The sequence below is a fragment of the Dama dama genome, chromosome 14 (genome assembly GCF_033118175.1).
Source record: "Dama dama isolate Ldn47 chromosome 14, ASM3311817v1, whole genome shotgun sequence".
Classification (NCBI taxonomy): domain Eukaryota; kingdom Metazoa; phylum Chordata; class Mammalia; order Artiodactyla; family Cervidae; genus Dama; species Dama dama.
Genome location: NC_083694.1, coordinates 21909263 through 21926077, shown reverse-complemented (window position 1 = coordinate 21926077; position 16815 = coordinate 21909263). Strand labels below are relative to the sequence as shown.

The following is a 16815-nucleotide window of genomic DNA, read 5'->3' as shown; positions in this document are numbered from 1 at the left end:
GATGGACTGGGGGGCCTGGTGTGCTGTAGTTCATGGGGTCACAAAGAGTCGGACATGACTGAGCAAATGAATTGAACTGAACTGATTAGTGTTAATCAATACGTATTTGCCTTATTTATTTCTTCTTTGAACTACTCTGTTCCTTCCAACCTCTTCCATTCCTTCTGCTTATTACTTTTTTGATGGTGGAAAAGTCTATTCTATTTATTAGTAGTCAAGTGGACATGGCCAAGACTATGCCCATCTTATTTACTCTCAAAGCATCACAGTCAGGGACCAGTCAAACGCCCATCATCACCTCTACCAGACCTGCTCACTGTGCTGTCCTGGGACCTGTCAGTGTTAAAGGACTTCTTCATCATCTCCGTGTTCTTGGGCATATAGAGAAGAACTCTGGCCATGGAGAAATCGACAAAGGCAGTGGTCAACCTTGTTCCCCACAAGGAGAGCTTTTCTGGGCTGTCATCAGAGTCACAGTATGCTCGGCTCATCAGAGGAGGCTGACATTCATATCTTCTTGGGCCCTTTAACACAGCCTTCTTGGCCTTTCAAGTATTTTGCTCTTATTTGGGTTTGAGGAGGGGCAGAAGCTCTTCTTTGTCTCCACTGCAAACCTTGTAAAAATTCAACTGTTTCTTTCACAGCAGTTTACTGGCCTATTAATGTGAAGTGCAGGTGCTGCCGTACCCTGCAGGTGATGTTCAGTTCTAAGAGGAAGGGCTTTGTACACACTTTCTCAGAGACACCAGTCACTGAGGAATTTTATGTACAATTTGCCTATATTAATTTGCCTACAGATTAAACTCCCAGCTTTTTAATTTCTAGCATTACCATTTCATTCCTCTTTTACTTCAGACATTATTATTAGGACATCATATATTTTATGAAGTTATTGCTAGTACCAGTATAAAAACTTAGGCTAACTTCTTAAGTTCTCCCCATTAAATAGTTCAGAAAAAGAAATCTGAATATATTTAAATTAGTATATATTAGATGATTTCTAACTAAAAAACATAAAATGCTTAGTATTACTTCTAAACTTGACAACTTATAGTCAATTATTAAATGCAAAATAATAGGTTCTGCCACTTTGCCTAAATTTTACCTTCATATATGAATGATAATTTTTTTTTTTTTTTATGAACTGGTACTAATTTTATAGTGCTACAGTCTTTCCAAGGGCTTGTATGAATACAACTGTGGGCTCAAGTTGTTAAGTAAATACAATTGTTTGAGATATCAAGTCAAATAACTTCAGAAAGAAGATACTAAACATTAAATAGATTAAATTTGAAAAAATGTCCAATCTCACTAGGCAGAAATCATGAAAACCAACACAAGATACCTTCTACAAGATTAGGAAAAATTAAGAAATCTGATAATACAAAGTGCTGACAACAATGTGGAGCAAAAGTAAATTTCATACAAAGTTAGCAGAAGTAGATATTGGTGCAGTCACTTAAGAGCAATTTGACATTATTTAATAAATTTGAGGATATGCATGCCCTTCAACCTTGCAATTCTACTTGGAGAGATATATATCCTTCTATATTTCTTTAGAAAAATATGTACACAACAATAAACATTGCTGCATTGTCTGTAACAGCAAAAACAAAAAGCTAACTAGAAAAAAAAAGGAAACACTAAAACAACAGGAACAATCTAAATATAAACAGAAAGATGGACTAACTAGTAGCTATCTACTAAGAGAATGGGTAAACTGGCTTATTTGTACAATGACATATAATAATAGTGAAAATAAATGAACTAGACTATACACACTAACATGAATAAAACTAAATGGAAAAAAGTAAGTAGCAGAAGAATAAAAAGCTTAAAAATAAATAATATACAGTATTTTATGTAAAGATACACATGTGAAAAATTTTTAAACAAATGAATGGGAATAAGAAAGACCAAATTCAGAATAGAAGTTATTTCTAGGTAGAAAGAGAAGAATAGAATCAAGAAATGACACACAGGGCTTCAACTGTATGTGTAGTTTTATCTTATAAAAAAAGATTAGAAATGAAACATTTTAGTCAAATAAATAAACATCACGAGAAAGCAACTTTTTTAAAATGGGAAAGATAAAAAAAAAAAAATGGGAAAGATATTTTGAAGTCTCCATCCAAAAATTAAAAATAGACTAGTGTACTATATCAACAAACTTCCCAACTTAGAAAAGCCAGGAGTATGACTCTTAAAATAACTAAATGTGAAAATATTGCATAGTTCTTGAGAATACAGAAATAGATGTACGCTTTTCAGCCAAACAAGACTGAGAAATCAGAACAGAGGTCTTCAGAGTCAGAGGCAGAAACACAAGCATCGAAAGCAAAACCCAAATAGTCCTACTCAAGCAAAAGAGCTAAAGACTAAAGCGATGGTTTATGAATAACTCTTGGTTCTGGGCGCTTGATTTTAAGAAGGGCAGGGGGATTTAACACCTGTTGTGGAGATGGGAAAGGTTTCCCCGAAGAAATTACTCTAAGGCTGAAATGTGAGAAGTGAGCAAGAATTAAGTGAAGTGAAAATCGCTCAGTTGTGTCCGACTCTTTGCAACCCCATGGACTGTAGTCCATGGAATTCTCCAGAACAGAATACTGGAGTGGGTAGCCTTTCCCTTTTCCAGGGGATCTTCCCAACCCAGGGATGGAACCCAGGTCTCCCACATTGCAGGCGGATTCTTTACCGGCTGAGTCACAAGGGAAGTCCAAGAATACTGGAGTGAGTATCCTATCCGTTCTCCAGAGGATTTTCCCAACCCAGGAATCAAACTGGGGTGTCCTGCATTGCAGGCAGATTCTTTACTAATTAAGCTATCAGGGAAGTCCAGAAGGAGTGGTAAAAGGTTAACAATAGGGTGGGGTGAAAACCTGCAAAGGCCTGATGGCTGAAACAGTATGAACAGGAGCAGATTAAAGAAAGGCAGTGGAATTGGAGAAGGAGGGGATGAAGAGAGCGGGGAGAAGCTGGGGAGAGTTGGGGGACCATGAGATGAAAAAAGAAGGTAGGATAGATACACCATGTTAATGAACTTGATTTCCAGACTAAAAAATGGAATGTCATCTAAAAGTTTAAATAGAAAGACGATATAATAAGGTTCTGCATCCCTGATGACTTTTTAAAGGGTATATATAAGTGTGAGTGAGTGAGTGAGTGAGTGTATGCGTGTGGGGGGGTGGTGTTGGGGGGATGCAAAGTGCAGAAAAACTGGGTGGAAGGCTATTGGGGTAGTCCAAGGAAGAGATAACAGCAGCGGTGTCCAGAAGTTCGGGATAAGAAAGACATGTAAGAAATAAAATCAGAACAATCCCAGGACTGAGATGTGAGGAGGAGGGAGAGGGAGGAGCCAAGGACAGTTCTGAGGCTTCTGGCCTGCACTGCTGGGGACAGTGTCGTTCGCTGAGACGGGACACTGGAAAAGCAGCAGGCGGGCAACACGCCGAGAAGGTGGGGGAGGTCACAAGCTCGGCTTTGGACATAAGTTTGGGTTATCTTTGAGGGATTACAAGCAAATGTAGGAGGCGTTCTGAGTTGAAGAAATAAATCTGTGTTTGCTTATAGGTGATCATTTAAACCAGAGGTACCCTTGAGACAGCCTAGGAAGAAAACATTGAGAGTCCGAGGACCATGCCTTGTGAAACTCCAACATTGAGTGGCCAGCAAAAAGGAATATGACTCCATTTAAAGGAAATAGAAAAAGGGGAGCAAAAAACACAGAGGAAAGCGTAAGGGGAAACATAATCTTCGTTCAATAAATATTTGCTAAATTAAGAATTAATTAACACATGTATTGGACTCAATGACATGCAGCTTTAATCATAAGGCAGTTTCCATTTCTAGCTTTACTTTTTTTTTTCCTTCTTATTTCTACTCAATTTAAAAAATCCTAAATTATAATCCAGATTGACCAGTGAAAGGAATGAAGGAAGCAGTGGGAGGTATGTTAAAGACATTCAGATTAGTACATCCAACCTTACAAAAGCAATTCTTTAAAAAGATTATGCACAGCTCTCAGACAGATTCTAGGCTACTGATCTAATCACACTAAAAAGTCAGAAGACTAGAAATTTCAATCTGAAGGATAGCAGCAAATGGGTTCTTAATATACTCTTTGGATACGCTTACTCTGGAAAGTAGTCTTCATATTTGCATGTAACATTTGTATGTTAAACCTGCCTATAACATGTTATTGAACTCTTTGTCCAATAACTGAGGGCTAAAACAGGGTTTAGAAAAGTCAGAGTTTTGGTCAGTGAACTGCCTGAAATACAGTTTGGTCTTTCCAAAAAGGGGTTGCCCCAGCGGTTCGGCAGTAAAGAATCAGCCTGCAAGGCAGGAGATGCGGGTCTGATCCCTGGATTGGGAAAATCCCCTGGAGAAGGAAATGGCAACCCACTCCAATATTCTTGCCTAGGAAATTCCATGGACAGAGAAGCCGTCCATGGGGTCGCAAAAGAGTTAGATACTACCTCGTGATTAAACAAGAGCAGCTCCAGAAAATCTGGTTATCTTTAACATTTAAACCGTTGATATTTTAGTTAGATATTAACATTATTGGTGTCACCTTTTAAAAGAAACCTGTTTAGAAACTAACACAATATTGTGAAGTAATTATCCTTCAATTAAAAATAAGTTTTAAAAGAAATTTGTTTGAACACCTTCTCCCTCAAATTCATCATATTTCAGTGTGAAAGATACACTTCCCAATTCTCCACACTGTGCTACAGAGACATCTCCCAATAGCGAAGATTTTATGATAGTCCCTGCTTCCAGCATTCCTTTAAAATCAAATCGAGGTCAGAGATATGTTACCAACCAAAAATTTCATGGAGAATGAGAGATGAGTGACTTGGCACTGGGTATGATCCTATGTATTCACACATCAGTATCATTCCTTGTAGGTGTGTGAATTTATATATATAAATTCAGTAATGATTCAAAGACAACTTTTGCAGTCTACAACCAGCTTGCTAAATGCTAATTCTTCTCTTATGACTTAGGTTTTCATTTATCCACGAAAGAACTGGTCAAGACTTTTCCTTCAAATGACCTACACACATGAAAAGAGCTGTACACAGAAGTACTCAGCACATAAGTGGCTTTTTGCAGCTACAACGTGAAATACGTGAGAGAGCAGGCACATGTGAGAGTAATGGTTTTCAACCTATGTTCAACAGGGAGATTTGTTAAGGAGTACTGCCAAGGAGCTTCTGCTTTCTTCTTGATCAAAAGTATTTGTCAATAATTATAGGATTGCCTTTACAAGTTTGGTTTTTTGATGTGTTAAAACAAATGTTAATTCTGAATTGCTTCCATGATTCTGTCTTCCTCTCTACTTTAACTGACCAAATTCACCAACATGATACAGATTATTTTGAAGATATTCTGGAAAACTTAACTATCTTACCAGAGAGGTCTTTGGGTTTCATTTGAAAACTCGCTGAAGTATAAATGGCTTAGGTGACCATTTGACCACGTTTTTACACACCAGATAACGCACTAGCAGTAAATGAATTATGCACTCAGTAAGTCTAACTCCTAGATGTCAATTATCGAAGCTTTTTATACTTGCCCCGCTTATGCAAAATCACTGTCATAGGGATTCCTGTTCTGTGTAACTGGGATGCTGCACTTCTCATTATTAATGAGTTTTAGTAGTCTTGTTTCTGTTTTCATTGCAGGCTTTACTACTCAGCAGATGACTTCTGAACCACTGTGCTACTTTTATGATTTTGAAATATAACGCAACACAGTAAAATACTAAAAGATACAAATTAATAAGTAATATACAGAAGATAAACTGCACCTTGATGATTGTAAGCGGAGACAAACTAACACAAACTTTGTCAATCTGTGTATAAACTAATATGTCCAAGTTTCAAAACTTGGTGGAATTTCAGAGAAAACAACAACTAATCTTACATTTCAAGTTAGTGAACTATGAATAAAACTGCTTCATCATTCTGCTTTTTCTCCATCAGTAATAAGCTGCTTAAAAGATCCCCAGGGAATCACTAGTATAGTTCATAGACCCTACTCTAAAAAATCACTAATGTGTGAGGTGGGAGTCATGCTCCAAAGAGGAACAAGTAAGTAAAACATCTATGCTAAACAGTCTTAAACTATGAAAATGTATTAAATTGGATTCCATTAATTTAAAATATGTAATACAAATAATACAAGCATATTACATGAGCAATGCTGAAACTAAAGATGCTAACAATGCCAAAGATCAAACTGTTTTTAAGACCTCTATATTTCAGAAGTTTGGAACAGTTGGGGTATCAAATTTAGATTACTTTCATCTATCACTAATGCTGGCAAAGGAAAGTAATATTCCCTATTAATAGGCTATACAAAAAAGAATAAACAAGAAGGACCAGCTTAAATTCAGATCAAGTCCAGAGCAAGACTTAACCGGACACTTTTGGGCTGAGATGAGATTAAAATGAATCCTTACTGCAAATATGTGCTGTCATAATCTGCCTCTTAACAAGCACACCTAAGGCACGGAAAGCCATTTTGCTATTTTTTACTATTACTTGACTGTCAGTGCTAAGGGGGGAAAATGATTACTTTTAATTCCATGTTTTATATTTTTATTTCTTAGATATGACTGACTGGCATATGAGATGCTCCTAGCATTCAATGAGTAATGCCAAATGTTGAATATTCTACAATGCATGAAAACTAAGCAAGCCTTGATCTGTTCTTTTCTAAATCTTTTAACAAAAAGCAAAGCTATAAACATAAATAAAAATTATTCTGAAAACAACAAAATGCACATGGTGTACTGGCTACATTTAGTAAATTTCAATCTTTGCTTTTATTTTCACAGATTTAAGAAAACAAAATTGCCATCATGTTTTATATGCCTGTTTGGAAAAGCAACACTTTATCAGGAAGATTAGCAGAATTTAGCAGAATCTGTAACAGAAATTACATCAGCAAGCATATCTTTTATCTGAATAACAGGTCAGCTTCACATCTGCATGTCTGTATGTTTCAACAAGCATGACTTTGGTTCCACAACTTTCTCTGGGCCCCTCTGGGAAAGACAAAGTGGGGGTCACATTACCCTGCATCCAACAAGCACAACAGGCCTAGACTAGTTCTACATGTCACTCAAAATCACTTAATTTACCAGAGTATCACACAGATTAACCTCAGAAAAGAGGAGAGGCTAGCTGGGTCATGAATGGGGCCTCTGGGCTGTTATGCAGTCTCTGTGTTTTAAAGGGATTCCCAGGAGAGAGGTGGGCAAAAATTTGCCCCACTGTGGCTCTAACACAGGAAGAAACAGCATCTTTGGATAATTCGTCTGCCCAAGGAAGATGCCTTTTCATAACTCATACCACTAAGTCATGATTAGCTGAGAGACAGGTATTGGAAGTTTCTCCCAAAAAACATCCAACAAGGCATATATCATCTCACACTCACAGAGAAAAAAAAAAAAAAAAATCCAGCAAACCTTTCATGTTCATACAGATGAGAAATACCAATACTATGAAAAGCTATACTGGTTGGCAAATTTAAAAGGAATCTCACTAAGTACAAGGACAGATTCAAATTTCTTAAGTAGAAATATATAAAATAAACTGAGTTATCTGGTACTGAGACAAGTGGGAAGTCTTGATTATCACTGACCCAAATTTTTCATTTAATGTCAGAATCACAGAAGGTGTAGTTACATACACCACACTAAAACTTTCTTATACAATTCTGTTTTAGAAACCCAGTTATTTATACCATACTTACATATGTAACCACGATCCATTATATTCTCTTAAAAATAATAATGTACTTATGTATAATTACACATATATATATATTATATATTACACAGTGAGCTATATATAAACAACATATATGGCACAAATGCTAAAATATTTGCTTCGTTTTTAAAGAACCAAAATGTGTATCTGAAAAAGTCTTCCCAAATAAATAATTAATGAAGCAACATGAACCAGCTCTACTAAATTTACCAGGTCAATTCCCATCCTACTTGCTTTTTTTGGTCCCTATGCTGTTTTATATATTCACCCTTTGAAGAAATGTTTATATCTTCTACTGTAAGTTAGCATACAGTAACTTCTACAGTAATTGTCTACTGTAGTTTTTGTGGAGGAAGGAAGAAAAGCAACTGAAGCAATAGGAAACCCAGCTACTGACAACAGTATCTCATAAGTTGATTAGAATGAAGCAGAATCCTAAGTACTTCAAAATACCTGATAGAAAAAGTTTTATTCTACTGTATTAAAAGACATAAGTTCCTTTGACATGGTACATGCATTTGAGGAGTAGATATTTTTCAAACATTTGATAAATACTTAAATATTAACAAATGTAAATATTATGTTTTTATCAAGTCTTTTCTTCATATATACTGATGAAATGTAGAATTGTACCTAACGGGAAATTAAGAATAACTGATTCTACAGAGTATCATATATTGACTATAAATCACATTATAATTACTTACTATTAAAATAATTAAATACCTTTTGTAGACTGGTAGGATTTAGCTGAGTTTTGTCTATTATTTTCACAGCAACCTGAAAAAGAGAACCATTAAATTTTGAGAATACATATCTTAAGGAATAAAATTTATAAAGAAAACATCTTTTGTTTCATCCTAACGAGATATAGCTATACTGGGGGTTAACATAATTGGATGGTAAAGTTTTGATAACTAGACAGCCTTAGAATATTGACCCAAGTCTGTAATCTATTTGATTCTGAGTCAGTGAAATTACACCTTTGTCAAAGTTCTTCCAAGTTTCCCCTTTTAAAGTAAAAATCATTTGTACCTTAATATTTGACTCATGATCTTGATAAGTCATAATTAACAGAAGGGAGAGGCTTATAAACTTTTAGTAAGTTAAGTAATACGTGGGGAGAGAGACTGGACACCCAAACTTACAGCAAACTAACAAAATAGGTTTAAATGTCCTCTAAGTCTCTATCTAATATAGCCTGTGTCCTAATAGCTCCTGGGGTCAAAATGGACAGAGAAGACTAAATTTAACTATAAGTGACAATAATATTATGTACAAAACAAAATGGTAACTTAGCAAAAATGATTTATGACAGACTTTTCATAATGTCCTAATTGGATCCAATCATGTAATGTAGAGTGTTAGATGTTTAACTATTTTGAGTCTTTAATACATAAATTATTAAATATATTACTATTATTAAAACATACATTTTACTATGTAAATATACCTACTTTGTAACACACAGGATTTTAGAAATCTGATTCTCTTATTATCTGAGAAAAACATCTGTATAACTTGCTCAACGTAATCTCTAAATAGATTAAAAATTAGTGGCTAATTTCCTACACATTTATACCTAATTTACTTCAAGTAGTAATTTTTAAAATTTATTTTTTATTCAGGTAACAGTGGCTTTTAATATTATGTAAGTTTCACATGTACAACCTCAGATTTCTTTCCTATAAATAGTACAGCTTAAGCAGTAATTAATCAGAAGTTATCCTAGCTTCTGGGAAGTTATCCTAGTTCCTGGGGTTGGGTAGCAAGGGTAATCCGAAATGTTTACGGAAACCATATAATGAAAGACAGAAGTCTAAGAAAACCTCATGTGTAGCACATCTGATTTATAAGAGATGCTAATATGTACGGACAATTTTTCTGTGCCAGGTATAACTACCTATGGACATTTCATTCACACATACCCCAGTGTTTACCGTATTACAACTGTTAATTTATTCCCAGAATCAGCTATAGGAAAGCTTTTTTAATAAGACTCTGGAGAGGTCTAAGTAAGTATTAAAAGGCATCGTGAAAACTTACCTCTCTACCGGTTAGAACATGCCTTGCCAATTTCACTTTGGCAAAATTTCCTTTCCCTATTGTCTTTTGTAAACGGTAATTTCCAATGTGAGGCTGTTCATCTGTTGCTGACGTAATGGAGTTTCTACACCGAGGGATGTTCTGTCTGCTACTTGATTTGGTCGGCTGGATATGGGGTTCAGTATATCCATCCACAGATGTATGCTAAGAAAAAGATTAGAAGATTTCATCATTAATTAAACTATATAATTAAAGGACAGTTCAAAAAACACTACAAACAATTTTCATTAATAATTCATCTCTAACCTAGAGGGGTAGGATGGGGTAGGAGGTGGGAGGGAGGCTCCAAACGGAGGGGACATACATAAACCTATGGCTGATACATGTTGATGTATGGCAGAAACCAGCACAGTAATCTAATTATCTTCAATTAAAAATAAAGAAGAAAAAAATAATTCATCTCTAATGAAAATAGATTGCACTACACCATTTCTGAGCATTCTGTCTGCAATTTCTACTTGACTTTAGTTCCCTTTGCCAGGGGGAATATAATCATTTAAAATGAAATGTTCTGCATAGCTTTAGGCATGTGCTTTTGCTTTTAAAAAGATATAAATGGTTAGATAGCCAGGAGCCCCACAGATGATTACTATTCTAAGGGTGTTAGCCCTGTAGGCTGAGATGACGATCCAGATCCAGACTGCTTCAGTACAATGGCAGAATGTCTTCGGTGCCAAGACAACCTCGAGTACAGCTGTTTCTCTAAACCAGTCCAACTACTTGTCCTGGCCACTCTTTCATTTGCTGGGCACATAACTTTGGCCAACTAACCAAGTGGTTTCCCACTACAGGTATACCTTTCATCAACTCCTGCTCTGCCCCTCACCCAGTTTCCCACGCCCAAGTAGGAGCCATCAATAGCCCTGTCTGGATCCATGACTTTATGTCCACTGCCTTCCTCCTCCGTGCCCTTTTCAAGGAAGAGATGTCACTCTGTCTCAGCATCTCACACTGGCTCACGATCACAGTAACTGACTGTGCTCCCCTGGGGCTCAGCACCTCAAGCCCCAGGTACGGATGCCTAAGGAACCCTGTCTGCCCAGCTCTGAGTGTCCCTGCTCTTGGCTAGTTTTGTCTGCTTTCCGAAGTAAATATAATTTCTAGCATTTTCTGTAAAAATGTAGAATTATGCCTGACAAACATAACATCATTATCTGACATCTTAAAAACAGCTGAAGATGAGTACAACAAATTAACAAAAGAAGGGGGCAGCTTTTTTATTTGCAAAGTAATTCAGACATATGTTGTCCAACCTATACCACCAAAAGCAGGTCTAAAAAATTTTGATCAGAAATTTCTTAAAGGCAACTTTGAAGATGACTCCATTTACTAATTTCATGCAAAGCAGGACTCAAGATCATTTTTCTATTTGTTTTTACTTTTGATATTTTTTGAAACTTGGCTCAAGATTAAAGGATTTTCTGTGTCTTACACACACTTGCAGCCATTTTGAGTTGAGTCACACTGGGGTATTTTCACAGCAAACTGTACTTCCATGTGATTTGACCCACTGCACTGTCATACACTGACTTCTTTGTCTCTGCCCCCCTTACCATGAGCAACTTGAGGACAGACATGTTCTTTCCACTTTTATATACTCACCACACTGCAGAGCGCCAGATATACAGGAAAAGTTCAATAAATCAATAGTTCTCAAAGTGCTGTCCTTGGACCAGCACCAAGAGCATCATCTGGGAACATGCTAGAAACGCAAATTCTCTGACCCTGTTCCAGACCTACCTAACAGAAAACTCTGGGGGTGGAACCCAGTAAGGAGTATTTTAGCCAGGCCTCCAGGTGATTCTGATGCAAGCAAATTTGAAAGCTACTGCAATAAATAATATAAGTAGGCAGTAATCACAAAGTTACTCACTGGTTCTTAGTGACTTTTCTATTATCTGAGCATAAACAAGAGATTTTAATTATAATCATTTTCTCAGACTCAACAGATCACTATAATAATTCCTACAAATAGTACTTCTCTACCTGAACTTGTCCAGCAGGGACTATGGACTTCTCTATCATTCAAAATTTAGTTTTATCTCCTCCTCAACAAAGTGCTCTATGTGTTTCACAAAGCAGAACTGATTACCCCTCTTTTCTGTTGCTATCTTTATATCCAGGAAAAATGTCTACTATTGGACTATCACACCATCTTCTTAAGTGTTGGTCTATGGTCAATTTTCATTGTTAGACCTAAATCTCCCTAAACTCCAAAAATTAATATGGATAGTTAGCGTGTGCTCAGTCGTGTCTGACTCTTTGCAACCCCATGGACTGCACCACGCCAGGCTTCCCTGTCCATCACCAACGCCTAGAGCTCACTCAAACTCATGTCCATCGAGTCGGTGATGCCATCCAACCATCTCATCCTCTGTCATCCCCTCCTCCTCCCGCCTTCAATCTTCTCCAGCATCAGGGTCTTTTCAAATCAAATCAGTTCTTCACATCAGGTGGCCAAAGGATTAGAGTTTCAGCTTTAGCATCAGTCCTTCCAATGAATATTCAGGACTGATTTCCTTTAGGATGGACTGGTTGGATCTCCTTGCAGTCCAAGGGACTCTCAAGAGTCTTCTCCAATACCACAGTTCAAAAGTATCAATTCTTCAGCACTCAGCTTTCTTCACAGTCCAACTCTCACATCCATACATGACTACTGGAAAAACCAAAGCTTTGACTAGACGACCCTTGGTTGGCAAAGTAATGTCTCTGCTTTTTAATATGCTGTCTAGGTTGGTCATAACTTTTCTTCCAAGGAGCAAGCATCTTTGAATTTCATGGCTACAGTCACCATCTGCAGTGATTTTGGAGCCCCAAAACATAAAAGTCTGTCACTGTTTCCATTGTTTCCTCATCTATTTACCTGAAGTGATGGGACCGGATGCCATGATCTTAAGTTTTCTGAATGTTGAGTTTTAAGCCAACTTTTTCACTCTCCTCTTTCACTTTCACCAAGAGGCTCTTTGGTTCTTCTTCGTTTTCTGCCATAAGTGTGGTGTCATATGCATATATGAGGTTATTAATATTTCTCCCAGAAACCTTGATTCAAGCTTGTGCTTCATCCAGTCCAGCATTTCTTATGATGTACTCTGCAAATAAGTTAAATAAGCAGGGTGACAATATACAGCCTTGACGTACTCTGTAGTCTGTTGTTCCATGTCCAGTTCTAATTGCTGCTTCTTGACTTGCATACAGATTTCTCAGGAGGCAGGTCAGGTGGTCTGGTATGCCCATCTCTTTCAGAATTCTCCACAGTTTGTTGTGATCCACGCAGTCCAAGGCTTTGGCATAGTCAATAAAGCAGAAACAGATGTTTTTCTGAAACTCTCTTGCTTTTTTGATGATCCAATGGATGTTGGCAATTTGATCTCTGGTCCTCTGCCTTTTCTAAAACCAGCTTGAACATCTGGAGGTTCGCAGTTCACGTACTACTGAAGCCTGGCTTGGAGAATTTGGGGCATTACTTTGCTGGCACATGAGATGAGCACAATTGTGCGGCAGTTCGAGCATTCTTTGGCATTGCCTTTCTTTGGGATTGGAATGAAAACTGACCTTTTCCAGTCCTGTGGCCACTGCTGAGTTTTCCAAATTTGCTGACATATTGAGTGCAGCACTTTTACAACATCATCGTTGAGGATTTGAAACAGCTCATCTGGAATTCTATCACCTCCAGTAGCTTTGTTGGTAGTGATACTTCCTAAGGCCCACTTAACTTCTCATTCCAGGATGTCTGGCTTCTAGGTGAGTGATCATACAACCATGGTTATCTGGGTCATGAAGATCTTTTTTGTATAGTTCTTCTGTGTATACTTGTCACCTCTTCTTAATATCTTCTGCTTCTGTTAGGTCCCTACCATTTCTGTCCTTTATTGTGCCCATTTTTGCATGAAATGTTCCCTTGGTATCTCTCATTTTCTTGAAGAGATCTCTAGTCTTTCCCATTCTATTGTTTTCCTCTATTTCTTTGCATTGATCACTGAGGAAGGCTTTCTTATCACTCTTTGCTATTCTTTGGAACTCTGCATTCAAATAGGTAAATCCTTCCTTTTCTCCTTTGCCTTTTGCTTCTCTTCTATTCACAGCTAATTTGTAAGGCCCCCTCAGACAACCATTTTGCCTTTGTGCATTTCTTTTTCTTGGGGATGGTCTTGATCACTGCCTCCTGTACAATGTCATGAACCTCCGTCCATAATTCTTCAGGCACTCTATCAGATCTAATCCGTTGAATCTATTTGTCACTTCTATAACCATAATCATAAGAGGTTAGATTTAGGTCATACTTGAATGGTCAAGTGGTTTTCCCTACTTTCTTCAATTTAAGTCTGAATTTGGCAATGCAATCTTAAAAATGACAAGAATGATCTCCATTTGTTTCCAAGGCAAACCATTCAATATCCAGTAATCCAACTCTATGCCCTGACCTCTAATGCTGAAGAAGTTAAATGGTTCTATGAAGACCTACAAGATCTTCTAGAACTAACATCCAAAAAAATGTCCTTTTCATTATAGGGAACTGGAATGCAAAAGTAGGAAATCAAGAAACACCTAGAATAACAGGCAAATTTGGCCTTGGAGTACAGAATGAAGCAGAGCAAAGGCTAATATAGTTTTGCCAAGAGAACACACTGGTTATAGCAAACACCCTCTTCCAACAACACAAGAGAAGACTCTACACATGGACATCACCAGATGGTCAATACCGAATATGGTATTAGGCACAAAAAAGACAATACAAATACAAATCAGCCAAGTAAAGAAACTTATGGTCCCTGTGCTCCTGACACCTATACTCGGGATGACTTATGAGGAATGATGTCTTGCTGTCCAGATCTCTTAAGAGCAGAATGAATTAAGATATTTGAGTTATATTTCAATTCTGGTTGCACAGCATATTCTGATTATAAACCAAACTGATAGTCTGAATTATTAGCTCCAAATTTCCACATCCTTTGCCATGTAACTTTCCAATGTCCTCCCACTAAAGGCAGAATATAATTTTACACTCTTTGGGCATCCAGTCATATGATTTGCTTTGGCCAATAGAATGAGCTCAAAATGATGGTATAAGCCAGTCCCATACTAGTCATCAAGAGGCCGCGCTGTGTTTCAACTTACTCTCTCACATTTCTGCCATCCCCATGAGAAGGACGTGTCCAGGTTGATACCAGAAGGAAGATGAGAAACACATTGAGCAGAGCCGCTCCCAGCTGAGGTCAGATTAAATCAACTGATCCCCAGATAACCCTGTGACTCATAAGAAACAACATATGCTTGTGAGTTTGAACCACTCAGTGTTGGGATGACTTGTTACAGAGCAATACAATAAGAGTTATCACTACTCTCTAAATAAGAGGTCATATAGGAAAAATGAATAATTAGGAGATTCTTATCAGACATGCTCAACTTTTAGCTAAGCTGCAAACAACAAAAAGAGAGGGCAATATAATCAGTTCCATGAGGAGAAACTCTTGATCAGGTAACCTATCAATATTTAGGGGCAGCATTCTTGACTGTTCTGTGTCCCCAACAAGTATGGTGAGGCACAGAGGTCAGCCAAGTTTTCTATAAAAAGACAGACAATAAATATTTCAGGTTGTGCAGACTCCACTGTCCCTGTTGGGTATTCATTTTTAAAGGAACTTTCTTAGCTCAGGGACATATAAAAACACACCCAAAGGCTGCATTTGGCCTATAGGATGCAGCTGGCCAACCCCTACTGTAAAATGTCATGGTTTGAAAGGCAGGACTAAATTGCTTCTGGCCAATCCTACCAACAGAGAAGGAGATTCTAGGAAAATATAGGTATGGCAGTGTCTGTACTCAGGAAAGGAGGGGACAGAGGGCTCTTGCAAAAATACTATTCTTTCTTATCCCACTCCTAGAATTTCAAAAGGTAACATATTCTCCAAAATCCTTTTTAAAAATGAGATCTCCTAACTTTCAACATTAAGTATGACCATTTTTAGGAGCCATCCAACTTTCTCAGAATGAATTTAAAGGAGTCTTAAATTAGAAATTATAATGGAATATAAAGCATGCTTTATATTATGATTCTAACTATAAAACACCCACCCAAACAAATATTCTTCCCCTCAAACCCCCATTTTTCTTTAGGACTGCCACAGCACCACTCAGCAGCAGAATCTTTCCCCAAAGGAACTTTTTGAAGAGTCATTTGGGATAACTGGTCTCACTCCATGCTGATCAATATATTAACTCTCAAACAGGAAGCCTAGGAAAAAGTGTTTATGCAGCATGGGCTGAAGTCATGCTGTGCTGTGCTTAGTCGCTCAGCCCTGTCCAACTCTTTGTGAACCCATGGACTGTAGCCTGCCAGGCTCCTCTGTCCATGGGGATTCTTCAGGCAAGAATACTGGAGTGGGCTGCAATGCTCTCTTACGGCTGAAATCATAGTTAAGTTTAATTAAGGCTTAATTAAACCTTAAGGCTTAATTAACCCTAAGGCTGATAGGTACAAGATATTATGCAAGCTCAATTATATAATGGCTGTAAACTCTAGTCCCTCATCTTTAGCTGAAAATACAAATTCAGATTTTATTTTCTTTCTTCAAGTTGTCCACTCAATCCAGTAGACACTGAATTCCTTCATTTTTCTGCAGCAGTGGCAACATGAACCTAAATCTGGGCTTGAGATGTAGTGTATTCAAAGTAATTACAGGTAGTGATTTCATTAGTTCTTCAAGGAACTAATCCCATGGATCAGACTTAGAATTCCTGAATCATAATAGATTATTCAGGTATTCCCTGAATAGAATATTCTATTCCCTGAATATTATAGGGAGTATTATAGGGAATAATATAGGGAATATTCTATTCAGGGAATAGAATATTCAGGTATTCCCTGCTTTCAACACCAACTGAAATGAAATTTTACTACTCACTAGCTACGCATCCCTGGGCAAGT

At 37.4% G+C, this 16815-nt stretch overlaps 1 protein-coding gene across 6 annotated transcripts in view; it reads right to left on the bottom strand.

Annotated features, from left to right (window-relative positions):
* MARK1 (microtubule affinity regulating kinase 1) overlaps positions 1–16815 on the bottom strand; it is a 138175-nt gene that overhangs the window by 56682 nt on the left and 64678 nt on the right. For all 6 annotated transcript variants that reach the window (XM_061160072.1, XM_061160067.1, XM_061160069.1 and 3 more), the window contains exons 2-3: positions 9831–10034; positions 8511–8564 (exon numbers count right to left, since the gene is read on the bottom strand). In XM_061160072.1, coding sequence (XP_061016055.1) covers positions 8511–8564; positions 9831–10034 — 258 coding nt within the window. The remainder of the gene's footprint in view (positions 1–8510; positions 8565–9830; positions 10035–16815) is intronic.